This window comes from Alligator mississippiensis, chromosome 6 (genome assembly GCF_030867095.1).
Source record: "Alligator mississippiensis isolate rAllMis1 chromosome 6, rAllMis1, whole genome shotgun sequence".
In the NCBI taxonomy this organism is placed as follows: domain Eukaryota; kingdom Metazoa; phylum Chordata; order Crocodylia; family Alligatoridae; genus Alligator; species Alligator mississippiensis.
In genome coordinates, this window is record NC_081829.1 from 69,202,731 (window position 1) to 69,219,414 (window position 16,684).

The 16,684-nt window shown below is 41.2% G+C and overlaps 1 protein-coding gene across 1 annotated transcript in view; it reads left to right on the forward strand.

Moving 5' to 3' along the window:
• The window catches only part of TBC1D12 (TBC1 domain family member 12), a 98,417-nt gene that overhangs the window by 72,398 nt on the left and 9,335 nt on the right, over positions 1-16,684 (forward strand). The window contains exons 5-9 of the mRNA XM_006263759.4: positions 4,082-4,199; positions 4,582-4,688; positions 6,456-6,536; positions 11,832-11,926; positions 12,722-12,793. Coding sequence (XP_006263821.3) covers positions 4,082-4,199; positions 4,582-4,688; positions 6,456-6,536; positions 11,832-11,926; positions 12,722-12,793 — 473 coding nt within the window. The remainder of the gene's footprint in view (positions 1-4,081; positions 4,200-4,581; positions 4,689-6,455; positions 6,537-11,831; positions 11,927-12,721; positions 12,794-16,684) is intronic.

A 16,684-nucleotide genomic window follows, 5' to 3' on the forward strand; every position in this document is an offset into this window, starting at 1 on the left:
CTTCCCAGTACCCCTCAGACAACGCTAATCAAGGACGCCTAACTTCACTAAGCTTTGCAACAACAAAAAAAACTTGTCATACATCAGGCGTCAAAGAGGACTGCCAATAAGTTGCCAACGCAAATTGTTATTGTCAGACCTTGTTGTTTTGTTACTACGCATAGTTGTGTGTTTATTAAATCAATAAACCTTTCTTACCTTTCTAACCTCGACCACTCTCTCAATCCCAAACCCTCCGCTGGTGGCTAGGACACTCTGCCTGCCCAGGGAGAGGCAAGCACAGCTGGAGGAGCTGCAGGAGAACCTGCAGCCACCCGGCTGTGCCTGCCCCTCCTGGGCTGATCCAAATCTCTCTGAATCGATTTGGAGGCTTTGGATTTGATTTGGACCTTTTAATGGGTCTTCCGATTCGATTTGGATTAGGCTGCTGAATCGGGCCAAATCTCCGAATCAAATTGGCGACTGAAGCTTCGCACAGCTCTACTGTCTACCATATTTTCAATTTTGGTAAAAGTGATTAAAACCAAGACATTACTTCACTGAGCATGCCATCTTCACGCCACTTCTCCATGCTAGACCAAATTCCAGTATTTTGCATTCATTTTGTTAATGTTAGAGCTCTTGTTCAAGAGAGAAAAGCTTATAAGGATCCTTTTCAGTATGGGGAAAATACATTTTTTTTCCCTTTCTCAGTCAATAATCACTGGATGGTTTTGCTAAAATTTGAGGAGAGCAGGAATTCTTGCCCCAAAAGAGACCAACTGTAAAACAAGAAAAGCAACAGTGGAGAACCTGTAAATAAAAGTTTCAGTTAATGATGAGCAATTGAAAGTGAATTTAGAATGGGAATGTTTAGATAATGAGCTTAACTAACTATTATTGCAAATGTTGTAGATTACCTTAGAGATGCTGAGATTAAGGAAATTCTTAAATATTTGAGAAGTTCTGTAAAGTTCAAATGCTAATGACACACAACTACAAATGAGGTAAAAAGAACACTGTTGGCACAGTGTTGTGTAAAGTTCACTCTACTAGGCCTTCCATATATAGTAGGAAGAGTGGTGCTTGTTTGTATATAATTTTAATCAGATTTATAATCATTATTTCATTTAAATTTATTTCTATTAGCCTCTGAGTAGATTCTTAAATTTTGTTTAATCTGGAGACACTATTTAATAAGATAAACTTCATTTGAGACTTCATAGTTCTCTGCTTTTTCAAAGGTTTTGTTGCAAGAGAGCTTTTTTGCTTACATGTGTTCTCTATTAACTTTCTTAAGAGATTATTTTCTGTCAGATACTTTAGTCTATTGCTTTGTAGTACCATGCATTTTGATAATATCTGAAAAGAAAGATTGCTGATCTTGTGTCCCTATACTTTTAATCCTGGCTCTAAGCGAAATCTCACTTTTTAAAATTCTAAAAACTTGGAAAAAGCAAGCGGTAGGTAGCAGACTACCCTTTTCTAAATAGCTATGCAGCCAAGAAGGCTGTCGGTTGCTTTCTAAATTCAAGAAGACGAGTTCATTTACGTTTACAATCTGCTGATTTGACAAGGTGTGTGATGGTTGAACAGGCAGTGCCACTGTTTATATTATTAAAAAGAAGTTCTGTTACATTTAAATTAACTTTTTTATACACAGTAACTGGTACCAAGATGCGTCCCCCTCAGACAAGAATGAAATCAAAACCCTGTGTAAAGTGCAGTAGTTTGGAGCTTTTATGTGGCATTGTACAAAGTGCACTTTCTGTACTGAAAGAGTGCTTGGAGATGTGTGGGGATGCTGCTTCGATGCACTGTAATTACAGAATGCCAGATTTAATCGAGTCTGCTGGAGCATACTGACTAGTGCACTCCAGCAGCCTCTGCGTTTCATGTGTTCAGTGTCCCTGTGCTTCAAAATGGCAGCGGGGGCACTTTAACTAAGGCCTGTTCAGTGAGGTTTTAGTTAAAGTGCCCCCACTGCCATTTTGAAGAGTGGGAAAGTTGAATATGTTAGATGCTGCAGGTGCTTTAATTGGAGTAGCTTCAAGCAACTGCCCCCATCGCACTTCTGGAGCACACCCAGGGTTGGTCCTTTGAAACCAATATGCTTCCTATGTATATTTGGTCTTGTCTGACTTAATTAACAAAAATGAGCTTTAACCATGTTCTTCTGCTTATTAGCTCAGCAGAATTGAGCTAATCTTAACAACAGACTTGTTTTCAAGGTTTCAGTGGAGAATAAAATCAGTTCTGGCTCACTGTGCTCATTTTCTTGGAACTGCAGATATCCATTTGAAGGAATAACTTTGCCTACATAACCTGCCAGATGATGACAGGGCTTGGATTTAGACTGGTGCCTCTGGTGGCATGTTGTCCTGGAACCTCTTCCAACCTGTTATGTTGGGCTCCAAAATCTCCACTTTTTTTTGTTAAGATCTCTAATTGTCATGATTATGAAGAAAATCTTCAAAATATGAGCAATATAGCAATGTCTGGCTGAGTATGGAACAGTAACTTAGAAGTGCTTCATCTGTCTAAGTGAGATTTAACTCAGGTACCCAATGATGATGGGCACCTATGCACATGCCCAACACCTGCTCCAGTGCGTTCTAATTAGAATGCATGGAAGCAGACTCTATTTAATTTAATTAATTTATTGATTGATTAATCTAAGTCTAACTAAAATGCTCCAGCAGCCTCTGCATTGAATGTATTCAGAATCCCCACATTTCAAAATGGTGGCAGGGGATTTTTGCCATTTTGAAGCACAGACGCACCGAATACATGAGACGCTGTGGGCATTTTAATTGAAGAGGCTCCCAAGAGTACATGTAAAGATGCCTGGTAATTTTAAATGTCAACTTTATTAATATTTGAATGATCATGAAATTATGCAGTGAAGGAAAAATGGGATCCACAGACCTTCACAGCAAACAAATTCATTTCTTTCTGGCACTGAGTTTGTAGTATTTGGTGGAGATACCACTGTTTCTGTTCCTTCTCTCCAATCTCACTTCATGCACTCGTGTACATGCCAAAATGAGGAACTAAATTAGGGACATTTACAGGGGCATCTTGACCCAGCAAGAAGAAACTAACCCCAGATTGTCCAACAGAGCCACTTTATCTTAAACCCCCCCCAGTGACAGAGTGAAGCTGAAGGAACTTAGTGGAGCTCAGTATGTATTTAATAGTTTTGAACAGCTGCATTAGCTGTGTGAATGGTATTTATTTTTTGGAAACTAACCTGTGCTGCTTGAGGTACTGCTTGAAAAGGCAACCAATACCTGTTTCTGTCCAAGTTCAAGCTTTTGGAGGTGGTGCGTAAAAGGTTGGGGGAGAAAGATACAGTTTGGATCTCGAGTCCCAAGACTGACAGCATGTTTGGCGATTGGAGAAAATATTTCACAGGCAAACTGAGTGTTGCATTTGAGATTAGAAATCATTCACTTAAAACAGTTGCTTTTCAGAGCAGGCTTACATTTTAAGCTAAGGGGGTCTATTAGTATCAGGTAGCACACTGTATTTGTATGTGGCTTGCCTTCTAGGCACTGGTTCCAAATACTTTAGATTCTGCAACTCCCTGTAGTTAGTGTGGTAGTGATGATGGTGTTAGCAGGTGCTGCACCTGGGAAGTCTCTTAACTCTGTAGTATGTACTGCTTACATGTGGTACTAGAAGTGTCTCTGTTAAGACACTTAGAGACACTTCTAGTACCACATGTAAGCAGTACATACTGCTTCCTGTTCAGGAGGTAGCATTTTCAGATCAGCATGGCATCTGAGTACAATGCTGCCCAATGGCACAGGAATATTCAGGGATTTGGTTCTAGGTGCCAGCCTGACCTTTTTCCCTCTCCATAATGGGCTGTGCGTCTCTGCTTAAGAGACCTGCTGTTCCTTAAATAGATTCATTTTTCAAGAATTTATTTGATAATCTCTACTTTGAGTCTCTACATGGGACATATGAAAAATATGGTACTTGTATATGAGCCAAACTTAGGTTTTCCTCTTCCAGTGATTATTGTAAATAATGAATTAGTCAGCTGATTGTACCTAGGATATCATGCATTAAAACAATATAATATATTTAACAGAAATTAAAGAAGCACATAAAAGGAAAAAAATAATGAAAGAACGTTTCAAGCAGGAGGAGAATATTGCTAGTGCTATGGTGATTTGGATCAATGAAATATTACCTAACTGGGAAGGCATGTAAGTAAACAGTTTTGTTTTGTAAAGCTGACTCAAAAGTAACTTGTTTTTTCCCTCTTGGCTCACAGAAGAGCCACAATCTCATTTGCCCTCTTTTTCCCTACTCTTGGCCACAGATTGGATAGATCCTTCTTGCCAAAGAAAGTTATAACTCATTGCTGATGCATCTGATATGATGAGAAGTCATTAGAGAGAAATATGAGAGATTTCTTGGAGGTGTTTTAACGTCACTTTTCATTGTGGTCTCGGCCCTTGTAAATCCAAAAACAAATGTTTTTCATTTTGACCCGAGTTGTGTGTTGTTACCTCTAAACTGCCCAGTATGCAAAGGAAACAAGATAGCTGACTTCTCTAATGCCCTTCTGTCTTGTCCTTTGCCCAGGCGTTCTACCCGAAGAGTTCGAGAGCTGTGGTGGCAAGGCTTGCCCCCAAGTGTTCGTGGGAAAGTTTGGAGTCTAGCTGTGGGAAATGAATTGAATATCACTCCTGGTATGTATATCTTTTCATACTTTTATGCAGAATTCCTTTACTTGATGTATTCAAACTAGAACAGCTCCCCTTCTGATAAGGTGTTCTGTGATGCTGATCAGATAATTCAGAGTTCCTGTACTTTGCTGTAGATTATGTTAGTCTATTTGAATTTGTATTTTTTTTAAACAGATCGCTAGACTGAATTTTAGTATGAAGAAAAGTTGTATCCAAAGAAAACCAAACAAATCTTTAGTATATGTTCAGTTTTTACAGATATATTGTTTCAGGGCTTTACAAGCAGTTTGAGCCATGAGAAAAAAAAATCCTCATTCTAAATATTTTCTCTTATACCTATTAATGCATACATAAAATTATACAATCTTTTTACACTTCAGTATTAAAGTATACTCTCCCCATATATGTAAGAAAGCACAACTCAGTTGTGTTTAGATTAAAATCTGAGGTGAGATCTAGAGGTTTCTAAATTCATTGCATTTCATGGGAAAACACTTGGGTAATGACTAGGAACCTACCAAAATCATGACAGAAGTGTGCTGCATGGCAGCTTCTTTAACTGTGCAGTTTCTCCTGTGCGCTCCCTCTCCCAATTTGGTGGAGGGGCCCCACCACTGGCTGCTCACACCAGATCATCAGGGAGGCAAGAACTGTGGTTTAAGATATGGCACAGTTTTTGTTTCCTACTGCTGACTGGCCCAGGGGCCGTGGTGACCCTGCTGCTTGGTGCTGACTAGCTGTGAGGCAAAAACTACCCCATACTTAAAGCTGAGGGTTTTTGCCTACCTGCTGATCAGGAGCAAAAGGTGAGGCCCCTCTGCCAATCAGCTGGGGGTGGGGGAAGGGGCTGGCAGAGGGGCTCTCCTGGGAAACTTCAAGATTAAAGGAGCTACTGCACAGTGCACTTCTGCTGTGATTTTGGTAGGTCCCTAGTAATGACTCTTTGAATAACTGATTCTAATGTACCCACATTTCTTCCAGCTTATTGAGAAAAGGGGGAAAAAGTTTTAAAATTTATTAGTCTTGGTTTTTATACATGCAGTATACTAGAGGCATAACTAGTAAGGTGTGTGCCCTGGGCCACATTTTGCCTATAACATCCTGCTTTTGCAAAACAACAGCTTGGGGGTTCATGCAGCAGCTGCTGGGTGCAGGGACCCTCTTGCATCTTCCTATTGCAGCTGCTGCTGCAACTCACCCCTGCCCAGATTGCACCCATTTGTTGTTGCTGGTAACAATCAGCAGTGATGATTTCAAGGGTGAGAAAAGTGGCTGCTAAAGTGGGGGCACAGCTATAAGGTCCCTATGCCTGGCAGCTGCTGCATTAACTCCCTAGCTGCTGGTCAAGTCAGCACCTCCCCCTCGAGTAGTGGCTATTCCCAATATCAGACTGCTGTTGGCAAAAATGGAGCCCTACCCCATCTCCCCATGGCCAGAGCCCACTGCCATCAGGCCTGCCTGAAGTGCTGCTGATTGTTGCTGGTGGCAATGGGCAATGCTGGTTTTGGTGGCAAGAAAAGTGCAGACTCCCCAGGGAGCCTTCATTCTACTGCTCCCTCTAAGTTGGTGTCTGGGACTTAGTCTTCTGTCACCTATCCTGGGTTAAACTTACTGCAGTACTTGTGCCAGAACTCTGTGTGTGCTATGTGTAGTAGGAATAGCAAGTGAAATTTTAGTGATAAGATCCTAGGTGCAAGATAGCAAAACTGTATTTGTAAGTTTCATTATGGTGCAGCTTGGGCTGCATTTCTTTGCTGTGATATTTTGCAGAACTATATGAAATCTTCTTATCCAGAGCAAAGGAACGATGGAAAAGCTTCAGTGAGACAAGTTCAGAGAATGATATAGAAGGTGTGTTCTTATATTGATACAAAAGATTAATTGCAGTTTCATATAATTTGTGCTGATAAACATGTAAAGACTTAAAAGATCAATTCAGATAAGTGTTTCTACCTTCAAATTTTGTGTGCTTCAGGCTTGCTCTTTCTTTAAAACTTTGTGTTTTTTATAGCAGGTCACTGAATAGATAGTTAATAGCACTTTTAATTTGAGGGATACCTGCAGAAAACCTTTTCATGTTAAAATATGAAATTCATTAAAAAACGAATTAATTTCCAAATTAGCATTTTCTTGGAGTTTTTGAAACTTCAGACCATGGGATACCACAACTTAAAAACAAACAAAAACCTAGTAGGTAATGTACAAAAAGGGAGATCCAGAAAGATATGCATTGTAGTATCATCATGGTGGTTGATGAGCCTTATTTGTACAGCCTTCATAACCTAAGTGTTTTGAAGACAAATGAATTGTGCCCTGGGAGAGGAAAAGGGTATTCTTTTCTTTTTACTGAAAGAAGCGGAGGACTGAGATGGAAAACATACCCACAAGACCAGTAGTCTTAAATCTGTAAAATGGGAACAGTAGCACTCGTTACATAAAACTGTCTCATTTGAAATCCTATGTTTTTGCTGGTTTTGCTTTTTATATCCCTGACACCAATTTCTATAGTTACTTGTGGCAGAGACGTGTAACTTTTATGTTTGGAAATATCTTTGTCATAAATATTCATTTGTGCTGTTGGAATTATAAAATTATTATAGCAAGGACAATAGTGTCTCAGAGTTCTAATTTTATACTGTAACGTGTTCTAACATTTTAGAAGTTAATTTTTTTTTTTTTTGCCATAATAGTTTAATTTTTGAGCTGGTGTGTTTTGGAAAAACACATTAGTTAATCTTTCTTAAAGTTGATTTCAGTAAGTTACTTGAGATTTCTCAATCCACATCTGTGAGTTATCTAAGACAAACTTTTTTTTTTTTCAAATGTATGTATGAACATGAGACTAAGCCAGTTTTTTCTTTTTTTTGGCATATGTATTTTATGTCTGATATCTGCGTGTGCATCACCTGAATTTCAAGCAGAATACTTAGTAACTTATTCTAGGACTCTGAAAGAGGAAGAGAAATTACTAGCTCCATTTTATTGTGTACGTTTTGCTTTTCTTGCTCTTGTCCAGGGAAGACTTCAACAAATGGCTGTGAAGTATCTGTCAGTGTTCCCTTTTTTTATATCTTCAAGAGCAGGCAGATCCCCTGTGTTAGATCAAAATTTTCTGTAGGAAGCTCAGAAAATACCAGAGGTTTTTTTTTTGTTTTCTATTTATGTTAATATATTTGGTTTATCCCTAATTTACTGAAAAAATCATCCTTTCAGAGGATTTTCTAGAAAGCTATGCCCAAGTATTTTCAAGTTATGTATATGTGCATGTTTTTCCTGCCCACATATCTGATGCTTCCAGTGTCTATCCAGTACTTATTTTTATGAAATAGAATATAACAGTGAATACCCATGTTGTATGCACTAGCTTGACACAAGTTAATTTTGTACAAACATTTTAATAAGAGATAATTAAAATTCTAAATGACTTTTTGTAGGTCAGTAAGGCTTTTGTTTTCTTTCCTTTTAATGCTGTTAACTTGGAATAAATTACAGAAAGATTAGTTCTTCGTAGAGTTAATTGTCCATATACCTAGTCCCATTTGGGCATGTCTCATGACCCTAAACGTTGACCCCTTAGCACTATCTATAGTGCTTCAGCCCTGCCTCTGCTGCACTGAAGGTCAGTGCACGCTTTATATTCTTTAGTTCCTCTTAGCTGGAGCATTTCTTCATCAGTCTGCTTTGTGGTCTGTGTGCTACTCAACCCATGTAATTCTTCCTTTTATTGTTGATTTCATTGCCTTATAGTTTTGTTCTTTATTAGTTACCTTTTAGTTATCCCTTCTTTCCTTAACGTTTTTCAGAGTGCATGGAGGTTTCAACCTCCAGGTTAGTATCCTTGGGTGCCTATACACATGCATCGGGGCTGTTTGGACATTATAGCGCATCAGAGCAGACTAGTTTAATTGAGTCTGCTGGAGTGTAGTAATTTCCACACTTCAGCAGACTCCAGCATCATGTGCATTAGTGTCTCCACACTGAAAAATGGCGGTGGGTGTGCTTTATCTACAGTTCATTCAGGCTTTAGTTAAAGTGCCCCCGCCGCCATTAGTTACAGTGCACAAGACACTCTGGGCGCTTTAATTAGTGGCTCTTGGAGTTGCTCGAATTAAAGCACTCCACCTTCCCAACCCCTCCGCCTCATCCCATGTATAAATCCCCCTTGTTCCCACCATTGTTGTTACTTTTAGCTTCATTGCAGTGTTGCCATTTTGGGGTTCACGTCTTAGCTTTTCTGTTTTAATGTCTGCCTCATTTCTTTTTAGAGGCTAATTATCACCATTTTCATAGAGGCACAATTTCGTGACTTCACTGCATGGTGACCTAGCCACCAAAATCAATCTCCCAGATTTTGCAGCTGAGAGAGACTGCCTGAAGCAGGAGAGGCAATGTTTAGAAGTGAGTCTTGCATCTTGGAGATGGAACCTAGGCAATTCTACAACTCCTCCATGGCTCTTTGTTTCTGTAGCTGAGATCTACAGGTGCAATGGTCTTGGCTCAAAGACTAAGAGGTTCTCAAGCTGTATAAAACTTACAAGATTATCAAGATGAAGCCATCTTTTGTGATTCAGGCCCACCCCACCAGAGTTGTGGCAGTTTCCATAGCCTGCTTGTGCAACTGTCTTAGCGATCACTGTAAAGCAACTGAAAACTTGGAAGATCAATATGTAGCTTTTATTAACTGCCATGCCATTGCAGAAGCCTCAGAGCAAGATGCCATATTTGGCAGATATTTCACTGTTTACCTAGGGGACTCTGGGACCTGGCTCAGATATGTGCTTGTGTGTGGCTGCTGCTTTGGAGTTGTCCACAAGTAGTAATATGAAGTAAAATTCAGTTACTACTCAGTAACTGGATTTCAAGACATGTTCTTCAGTCTCCCTCTTCTCTCCTCTGCCCCTCCATTACTCTTTCTGCTCCCCCCCCCTCCCATATCCCACTCTCTCCTTTTCTTTGAAGTTAGAGAGTGGGATTGTAGTAGAAAACTGAGGAGCAGGCATTGTATACCACCCATTTTGCCTTCAGTGTGGCATGTAAAAGCAAAATGGCTCTAGTTAAAGCTCAGGGGCTTTGACCCACAAATAAGAATATGTATGTGGACAGGACATCTTGTACTCCAGTTACTAGTAACTCCATTTTTCCATTCTACTTGATTTATTTCAAACTTACTTGCTCCTGTCATTTCTTGGCAAGCCTGTTTCTTACACTTCTCTTTAAAAAGATTAACATCAATTCATCAGGGCATTAAATGGCAGAGTGTTTGGCAGAATGCTGGTGGTTGCTAGCTGGCAGTTCCTGAATTACTAATGTGAGAGTTGTTAATTCTGGTTTTCTGTCATGATGCTGCCTACAGAGTCCCATTGTAGGAGTCTTGTGTGTTTAGCCATGTGGCCATGGAACAAATGCTGGCAGTTAGAGCTCCAGGAAGTAGGCTTGTGTCCACTGTTTTATAGAGCCAGGTTATAAATATTCTGCCTCTTCCAGATTGCTCTTCACCAACTTCCTTTTTTCCAAAGTGTGAATAAAAACTGTAATTGTGAATGGATGCAAATGCTATATTTACCTAAATCAAAGACAACCCTGAATTTAAGCTGACCCCTTAATCATTGGATTCTACACATGGAAACAATTATAAAGTTGTTATAATTTTCCATGTATAGAATTCAGTTATTGTGGGGTTGTCTTAAATTCATCCCACCTACTGCCGTAGTGGGGAAAGCAGTGGCAAGGGAGTATGCATGGGGAGGGGGTATTAAGCAGCTTGCCACTCATCCATCTCGTACTGCCTTTGCCGCCTTTCCCCCTCTACCCCCCACCCCTGCAGCTTCTTGGGCCTGCCTCCATGTACCAGACTGGATCAGGGACAGAGTCTGCCAGAGTGGAACAAGCAAGTTGGGAGTGAAGGGGACAGAGGCTGTGAGAGGAAGGGGAAGACAGGGGCAGGAAGCCCAAGATTGCTGGGGAGGCAGGCCACAGCTGCGACTTTGGCCCTGAGCCCAGGCTGGGGCTGGAACTGCAGCAGCTGCCTGCTGCCTACACCACCTCGGGTTCAAATCCAAGGAATGTTTTTTCCCCAGTGTTACTTATGGGGAGGGGGTTTCCTCTTGGATTCAGGTACATGCAGTAAGTCAATTGCTCAAATTTAGGCTAAGAAGTGTTTCTTTAGTTTTTAAAAATATGGGCCTCATAGTATTAGGTAGTCTTGGGTTTTCCCCAAAATTGACCAAAACAAGATACTTGAGTCACTTAAATAAGGTTATGCCTGCATTCTGGTAGATGTAGACAGGAAGCGGGGAGTTAAGAGCCAGAGAGGAGGTGGCAAGAAGGGAGATGACCAAAGTGGAATAGATTTGGGGGTGGAGAACAAACATGACTCATTAGCAGTCAGGGTGTGGAGAAGGGAGTAAGAGGCATCCTTTAAACTGTAAGCATTGTATAGTGTGGAAATCAAGACAGCAGGAATTACCATAATTAATCTTACTGTTCCTTGTTTCCTGTTGACCTGATGTAACTTGGAATTTGGATGAACTTCAAATGAATGTCTAGGAGGTAGAACCCTATTGGTTGGTTTTTTATTTTGGTTTTGTTTTGTTTTTTGGTAAGGCCAAGCTGCTAATTAATTGTTGTGAATATGTAGGATCTGGATACAGGGACAAAGCATTGTCCGTCAGGTTTGGGGATATAAAGACAGAATTTCTGGAGAGACTCCTGCCTCCTTTTTCTAATGGAGAAACTGTGGGCCTGATTTTAGTGGAAATCAGCATCCTGGATGTCCCTTTCTTCTCTATCCTTGCTGTTTCCTTTGCCCAGCCATACCTCTAAGCCTCATACTGCTGCAGCTAGCCTCTTTTCCCCTCCCAGCTGGCACACTAAATCTGGTCATATCTTCAAGTTTTGATGGGGGGTGTGTGTGTGTGTGTGCACTACCTGCCAACTGTTGTTCAGAAAGTTTCCAGTTTTGTGTGTCCCAAACCCATAGCTCTCACTGCGTGGCTTTGTAACAGTACAGTTTTGAAGAACAAGAATTAAAGATTCCCCACTTCTGCACTATGGCAACTCCTTGACATGACTGCATGTGACTTGATCTTGTCTTACATCTGTAAAGTACCTAGCTTCATAAATGTATGTTTGTTTGTTTGTCGTCAGATGCAGGGGCATCTGCTGCTGATCGTGAGGCCAGCCTGGAACTAATTAAGTTGGATATATCCCGAACATTTCCATCTCTCTATATTTTTCAGAAGGTAAGGTGTTTTAAAATCAGTTTTTTGAACATGCCCAATAATAAACAAAAATGTGATCAATCCTGAGCCTGACCAATCACAAACAAATAAGACTGTAAAACTAAGCAGCAAGAATATAAACATTAATTGGCCCCTTTTCACAGCAATGTTTGCATCTACTACATCTTTTTCAGTAAGAGAATAAACAGTCTGACATTCATTTCGATCAAATAATGAAGTTGTACTGCCTAATAATTTACATGAAAAGAGATTATTTCTTTCTTTGATAAATATATGCAGCTGTTGTTGATGTGCATCAAGCTGGTTGTTTGCAGCAAAGGGGGGGATGAACTCAAACTGCTTCTGTGAAGTTGTCAAAGATAGGTAATCCTTACAAATTTTGTATTTTGGTGCAATACAGGCTATATAAATAGTTATGAAATCACAACCACAGCGTGTTTATTTTAGCAGTTAATTTTTTTGAATTCATATCCTATCCTGCATGGTCTGAGACAGAGCCTGTAGTGCCCTTTAAATAAGGTACGTTTGCACCATCTTTATTTTGCCTTCTAGAGCTGCAGCTTCTATGTATATACAATATACATAATAATCATAGTATTTTGTGTTTCTTACTAGATTATTGGCTTGTAAATATTTGGAGGGGGGGGAGTTTATATAAATTTAGATTCTAAAACGGATTTCAGGAAATTCAGAAATAAACATACCTTGAGTCTTGACACAATGATTTGATTTGCTTAATTTAGATAGAATAACACTTTTCCAGAGTCCTCAGTTTGTTATTTGTTCCTTTTAAAGGGAGGTCCATATCATGATCTCCTGCATAGTGTCTTGGGAGCATATACATGTTACAGACCTGATGTGGGATATGTAAGTATTTGTTTTGTACATTAACATGTTTTACCATGGTATAGCTACTAAAATTGAAGCATATTAGAACTTTTCCTTTTCTAAACTTTAAATTATGCTACCAGCGCTTCTTAAAAAAAATAAAATAAATATATATAATTATTACCGACTTACATTCACAGTCATTTTTATGGTAATAACTCTAGGCCTTCTGGTTCACAAATGTCCCTGCAAACATTCTTGTTAATGGAACTTTGTTGAAACTGACATGTTTCCTTATGAATACTTCATTTACAACTAACTTTTCCCAACAGAATTTCTAATTTATCAGAAAACTTCAAACCGGCTCTTCCCCACCCTTAAATCTGTCTGTGCATCCTTTTTTTCCACCATCATCTCAAGGTTCTTTTTTTTTTTTTTCTTCCCCCCCATGTTACCTCAGCTTCAAGATGCCTCCAGTATCACAATCCCACACTGGGTGCAAGTTAGCCCAATACTTGAATTTAAATGATAAACCACAACAGCCAAATGTCTCTAGTTTTCACAAAAAATCAGTGGGAATCTTAATGTCTAAAAAGTCAATTTTGGGATTGACTGGATCCATTGGAGACTGCTGAAAAAATTTGCAGGCGTTACAATTTCTACTAGGTTTTCAAGAAAATGTTTTTTTTACAGTATAAAAAGTCCTTTCCCTGAAGATAGATGTTACAGGAGCTATCCATGTCTGAATCACCTCAAGACTAAATTACGTGATGACTAAGAGTTTGGACATATGAACAACTTGTTGTGTTACAATTGTCCATCACCTGCTCCATGGGAACTGCGTATATGCATGCTCTTACACTGCAGTAAGTGCAAGTAAAAGGCAGTAGTTTTGTCTTCAGTGAAAGCCATCATGAGCAGGGATCCGGGTTTTTCTTTTACCACGGAAAAACAGAGAAAACCACGGATTTCCCCGCATTTATCAAAGGAAACATGGATTTTTCCTTTTAGCAGAAATACCTGTGGATTTCCCACTTTTGCAGAGAGCTCTGCAGGCTGGCATAGTTCCAGCCTGCAAGAGTTTTTTGCAAAAATGGCAGCAAACTCCCAACCCTGTCTGGAGGAGGAGGGAGAGGGGGGGAAGGGCAGGGCTTGAAACTGTCAGCCAAGGCTTGGCTCTGACCCACTGTTTTTCCTGGAGCCTGTAAAGTAATTGGGGCTTGCAGGGGGTTGGAGGCCCTCTCTGGCATGGCTGGGGGGTTGTGGGTCATAGATGGGGGCACTGGCAGGGCGGAGGGTGGGGCCTGGTGTGGGTGTGGGTGACTGCCAGAGCTGGGGGATGGGGTTGGGGGCTGTGGGACAAGGCTGTGGGGCAGTGGGACAAGGCAGGTGGGGGGCAGGGCATAGGGCTGATAGTGTGCAGCTCCTGGTCCACCTGCTGCAGGTCGGATCGAGTGGGCTTCATGCCTCCATGTGCAGCTTCCTACAGGAGTGCAAAAGCCCCACAAGGAGGTATGCAGCTTGCTTGGGCCAGTAGCATGTAGCTCCTGGACCCCATGCTGCAGGGTGGGCTGGGCAGGCTCCACACCTCTGTGCACAGCTTCCTGCACATAGATGTGGAGCCCACTCAGGCCAATAGTGTGCAGCTCCCATACCCACCCCCTCTTCCCGCATACAGATTTTTACTTGCCTACAAACCCCATACTCCCATGCCCACACCCCCACATACTGTGAATCCACCTCCAACACCTTCACAGATCTCCCCTGCCACACACCCCACGCCAACCCCCCCCATCCATACAAAGTACCTGTATATATTTCTAAAGAAGGTTCAAATAGTATTGTATTTATTTTAATTTGTGGGGCAAAAAAAATGCATAATTTTGAGCTTTTCTGCAAATCATTTTGAATTTTTCTGCACATAATTCCCTGGGTTGTACAGAGTGATCCTGGCTGTGGCCACAGCCCCCACCCTGCCCCTCCTGCCCTCCCACAGGACTGCCTAGAGACTTCTTCACAGCCCCTGCACAGATCCTAGGAGCCTGCCTGCCCCCCTCCTTCTCCACCTCCTACATGCTACAACTGCATAGAGTGTTAAGCAGACTTTGGAAGTGGGCATTTGGAACTAGTTGACCGTAAGTGGTTGTAAGAATAAGAGTCCACTAAGAAAGCAGTAGTATTTATTTACAGCTGTTTATGTACATTTAACTCCATTCTCTGTTAAGCATATAGACTAAAGGAGTGAAAGAGAAAAAAAGTGTGATAGAAATTGCAGGATTTACGATAGAGCAGCCACAGTTGGACCCACACAGCTGTGGGGACGGCCACAGTTGGACATACATCCTGGTGCATGGGGGGAGCTGCTGCCGGGAAGGGAGTGAGTGAGGGGTGCTGGCAGGGGTAGGGGGTGGGGAGGGGAAGCTGTGGCTAGGGAGTGAAGGGCAATGGCATATCTGGGCTGCTCAGCACCACACAGGAGTGTGGGGGGGTAACCACAGCTGGACCTGTGTCCTGGTAAGTGAGGGGACAGCAAAAGCTCACTTTTCCATGATGGAAAAACGTGGAATCGAATATGAAAATGTATTAGGTATTTAGAATTTATTCTGTTACAGTGATTGAAGTACTAGTAGGCTTCCAAATTGCTCTAACACGGTAAATATATCAATAAAACATTGCGTTCAACTGATACCCATACAGTTGGCATACCCCTATACATAGCAGCCTTCTAATTTAATCACAGATCTTGGGTTTTAATTAAGGAATTTGCAATTTTTTTATCAGGGAAGTCCAGGATCCCTGATCATGAGAGAGAGAGAAGGAAAATAAAGGAAATGAAAACATCCGTGGAATGCAGCCTAATATCTACTTAATAAATCAGAAGTTCATGCTTTCCTCAGTTTTCTAACAGTCATTTGAAATCTAGAATCTCAAGTGTGCAGCTCCCGGTCCATGTGCTGCAGGCTGTACCGAGTGGGCTTGAGAGTATTTCTGACTCTTATGCAGGGAGTGTCTCTTTATTAAGAGCAAATGCTAAGGGTAAAGACATAGGCAGACAAGGTTCCTTGGGTGAAGACAGGCATTGCATTTTAGTGGGACATGCCTTTCTCCTTCTAGAAGCTGGGAGTGTACAGATATTTGTCCAGCTTCTCCCACAGAAAACATTTCATATTCAGAAGAAAGATGTTCCTCTTTCAACAGGGAAGATCTTGTCTGAATTCCTTGAGCAGGAATGTAGGTTGTAGCCATGTTGGTCTAAGGACATAGGCAGACAATGTTATTTAGGTAAATCTGATTACTGTATTTTCGTGCATACAGCCCACCCACGGGTATAAGGCGCACCCACGTATAACCCATGGAAAATTATGTTTTTATAAATTAATCCGTGTATACGCTGCACCCATGTATTCCCCACGGCGGTGTATACACGGGGAGGCGGCACAGCCTGGCCTACCCCGGCCCGCGTGGTAGCGCAGCCCGGCCTGTCTGGGCCCTGCGGGGGAAAAATGTCCATCGATAGCCTGCACCCCTGTATAGCCCACACCCATCCTTTTTTTTTTTTGTAAAATCGCGTATACCCCGTGGGGTATAAGTGCGAAAATACGATATCTTTTATTAGACCAACTCAAATAATTGGAAAAATTCTTCTTAGCAAAGTTTCGGGCACAAACACCGTTTGTTAGGCTGAGGCAGCACTTGCAGATGCACACCGAAAATCTATCAAAGACAGGAATGCCCAATTACCTGTGGGGACACATTTCTTACAAGAAAACAACTCTCTTCCCAATCTCTCAGTTCCAATCCTCAAAGGGAATTTACAAAATACTTTCCACAGATGAGCCCATGAACTTCACTTCACCAATCTACTGGATACAAAAAATCATGGACTAAATATATCAGGACTCATGGTAGAGGTGATTATCTTTTATTAGA